At 46.0% G+C, this 3721-nt stretch overlaps 1 protein-coding gene across 1 annotated transcript; it reads right to left on the bottom strand.

Moving 5' to 3' along the window:
- Positions 1 to 228: 228 nt before the first annotated feature.
- LOC119318785 (heavy metal-associated isoprenylated plant protein 27-like) lies at positions 229 to 1197 on the bottom strand. The gene has a single exon (XM_037593375.1). The coding sequence runs from the start codon at positions 1087 to 1089 to the stop codon at positions 610 to 612; it is 480 nt and encodes a 159-aa protein (XP_037449272.1). The 5' UTR covers positions 1090 to 1197; the 3' UTR covers positions 229 to 609.
- Positions 1198 to 3721: the final 2524 nt, after the last annotated feature.

Genomic DNA, 3721 nt, shown 5'->3' with positions numbered 1-3721 from the left:
TGGTATGACATATTGTGCTAAGAGATCATTTTTTAAAATAAAAGAAGATGTGACACCTCTAAGATAGCATCATCATTGAATATGCCCTAATTAGTGACACAAGTTTGCTTAAATTAGATAACAAATGATTACTTGTTGGTCAAATAACGTAATTGTTGCCACAAACATTAAAATAAAGGTAAGAAATGGAATTGTAACTCTAAAAATAAACAAGAATCAACAATTTGATAATTATACATGTGAAGTTCATTAAAATATATAGTAGTATCTTACAGTAAACAGGGAACTGAATCCCCTTGTTCAAAATCACAAACTACTGTACCAAGCTAACTAGCTACGTGGCAATATATATATATATAAGCAAGTAATTTACAATTTCACTTTGTGGATTCAGTACAACGTGTGCAAAATAATTATACAGACGACCCCCAAAAACAATACATACCTAGTAAAAGCTTAGCTGAAGCAAGGCCTGGCTAAAAGATACTCCTTCCGTTCCAAATTAATTGTCGCAGAAATGAATGTATATAGAACTAAAATACATCTAGATACATCCATACCTGCGACAAGTAATTCAAAACGGAGGGAGTAACTACGTACGAGCACCGACTACATGACGGCGCATGCCGCGTTGGGGTTCTCGTCGGAGAAGGCGGAGGTGTACTTGACCTCGGTGGAGGAGGCCCTGGCGAGCGGCGCGGCGTCGGGGTCGGCGATGACGTTCCGGACGTAGCCGGGAGGCGCCTTCTTGTCGTAGGCGCCGGGGGCGTAGGGGTGCGGCACCACGTCGTAGGGCACGTACGGCCACGGCTCCACCTTCTTGCCGGTCTTGCGCGCCACCCGCCGCATCAGCTTGGCCGGGTCGTCGATGTGCCCGGTGACGGCCACCTTGTTCTGCTTGGGGAGCACCTCGACGCCGGTGACCCCGCGGATGCCGTCGACGGCCTTGCGGATGCGGCGCTCGCAGCCCTCGCAGTCGATCCGCACCTTCATCTCCACCGTCTCCAGCTGCGGCCGCTTCTTGATGTGCCGCCGCGTGCGCACCGTCGGGCACGCGCACATGTCCGACACCGCGTCCAGGATGCCCATCCTCAACTGACCTGAAGATGAATCGATCGGCAAGCAAGGCAGCTAGCTCAAGGCTACAAGCTATAGCTCTGAGAAGATTGATTAGAAGTTCGAACGACGAGCTGAGAATGAAAATGAATGGAGGAGGAGGAGGCCGGGGAGGAGATATAGGTGGCTGGACGGGGGCGGGGGCGGGCGTACGGAGGGCGACGGCGACACGTGGGGAAGGTGCGTGTGGGAAGGTGATAGGGTGACCGAGATGGGTCTGGAGTCTGGATCGGCCGGATCTGCGTGTGTGGCCGGAGGTCGCCACGTGAACCCCCGAGAAGACTGCGAGTACAAGGCCAACTCGGGTTGATACTCTTGACGGAAAATTAACAAGCATTTCTCTGTTGGTTTTGGCTCCCGTTGCGTAGGCTTTCGGCAAACGGAGGTCGCCGTCCGTCGTTGTCCCAGCCATTCTGGGTTGGAGTTGGGCGCGTTGGAGGTTGGACTGAGCTTTCTTCTGCAGTTTAGTTTGTTTTCTTTCTTTTCTCTTATATTTTTGCGGAAGAATTCTTGTATTAGTCAATCAAAACACAGGTATAGTCATGCTTAACAGCGTTCAAAAAGACCTCCGGTCCCGACCCAAGCCATACAAGAGTTCGGCCTTGAGTCCTCCGAAAATTTGCCAAAACATGACTTAAATTATTACAACTTCATCGAATATGAGTAATACAAGAGCTACGTTCGGTCATACTATTCTTAATTTCGCTAACAAGAAAGGTGTATTTTGATCTGTTTGTATCTTCACTAATTTTCACCATGTTAACTGCCTTCAAACTGTCGCTTTCAACATCAATTGGTAGATTGCTTCACTAGAGCTAGCAACAGTCCTTGTCGGATCGATAAGATCTCAGCCTCCAATACATCATCGCACGAAAAAAGATGTATGCATGTGTCTGGATGGACGAACCAGCATGTGTCGAAAATAGAGTCCGACAAATAGGGAGGTGGTGCTAGTGGGTGGACATGGTCTATGGACAACCCTGAAATTTCCCCTTAGTCTATTTTTCTTTCAAGTACACATAGTCTATACATAAACTCTTTTTTAAAATAAAAAAAGTAGCCTACATATAATTTAGAAAAAATATATTAACAAATAAATTTATATGAATATTTTCAGGGAACTGTCTTTTTATGTTGAGAGGATTTTCAGGGAACAGTCAACAGTGCAAACTGCAAAGGTAATCCCCATCCGACCATTCCAGCTCTTCTAAATCCTTATTTTTCTTACTTTTTCTATCAAACGAGGCGGTTTCCCTCCGATTTTATTAACAAAACCAACGAGCAAAAGCATCCACCACTGCTAATTGGGTTTTCAAAAGTTTTACCGAAGACATGGCCACAAACTCCACACCGAAACCGGGGGACACAGCCCCACACAACCAACGACCGCAACATAGTTCAAACGACAGCAACAAAGTAATAAAACTACTAATAGGCGCTGAAGGAAAGCAAAATAAAGTAGAATAGGCAGGGCCGTCTCCAGCAATTCAGGGCCCCGGGCGAAAACCAAAATGTGGCCCAATATTTCGAATAATTCACATAAGAGAAAAATCAATATGCGTAAAGCATACTCCCATTTTATTATATATTTGCATGTCTGTTTTATTTGTATCTTATTTAGGCATATATCAAATATTAATACTAATGCTAAAAAGGTAAACGATAGCAAAGCAATAAACAAACCTCATGTTCTACCAAAAAGGAGCGCCTGTCTAGCTAGTAAACAAAACCTAAGAAATTATTAGTGATCATCGATCATTTGATCAAACAGAATCTAATTAGTTTCAAATAGTAACAACCGCTAGATGATTAGATCATTCAAATACAAAGAAAATAAATTTAAAAAAGAACCTTGCTCTTGGAGATAAAAACCAGTTCGTAGTCTGGTGTAGATGTGTTCCTCAATCCTGATTGAAGCAACGAACTGACAGAGCCGCGGTCTGTGATTGTTGCATCTTCACGGCAGCCGGCAGGAAGACGATTAACAGTGGGATCGGATCGGAGGCAACTGCCGGCGCCAGCACGACTACTAGGGCCTCGCGCAGGGCAAGGGTTTGGTGCTTCGCCGATCGCCGGTCGCGAGATCCAGACGCCAGTTCACTGCCTGTTCCGATCGTGCCATTGGGCCTCCAAACTTCTGTGCTAGTATTATTTTGGGCATGTGTTCAAAAAAAGTATTATTTTGGGCCTCCCACCTTCTATCATATCGCAGCCCAGTAAACAGCTCACGTACACGTACAACGGTTGGATTCCTGGTCTTTTTAGCGATTTTTCAGCGGCATCTAAGGAAGCGATCTTTCCTGATTTTCTCTCGATGGGGGCCCCATGATTTTGGGGGCCCTGTGCGATCGCTCATCTCGCTCCCCCTCATCGACGGACCTGAGAATAGGCAGCCCCGCGCACATCTTGATCATGATCAGGGAGACGAAGCCAAGATCATAGTCAGCTCTCCAGCCTCAGCACCCCCGGCCTCCATCCCTATGATGCACAAAAGATTTCACTTGCCACCCCGCTCGATTAGTTTTGCTCCCAGCATCAGCAGCTTTTGTTCTGAGTTTTTTATCTGCAAAATAGACCAGTCAACAATCCAGTTGCTCATTAGTCT

The sequence above is a fragment of the Triticum dicoccoides genome, chromosome 6A (assembly GCF_002162155.2).
Source record: "Triticum dicoccoides isolate Atlit2015 ecotype Zavitan chromosome 6A, WEW_v2.0, whole genome shotgun sequence".
In the NCBI taxonomy this organism is placed as follows: Eukaryota; Viridiplantae; Streptophyta; class Magnoliopsida; order Poales; family Poaceae; genus Triticum; species Triticum dicoccoides.
This window is presented reverse-complemented; position numbering and strand designations above follow the sequence as displayed.

What these genes read in the sequence shown, in the direction of transcription:
- LOC119318785 (XM_037593375.1), bottom strand. Translation starts at nt 1,089, where the DNA reads ATGGGCATCCTGGACGCGGTGTCGGACATGTGCGCGTGCCCGACGGTG.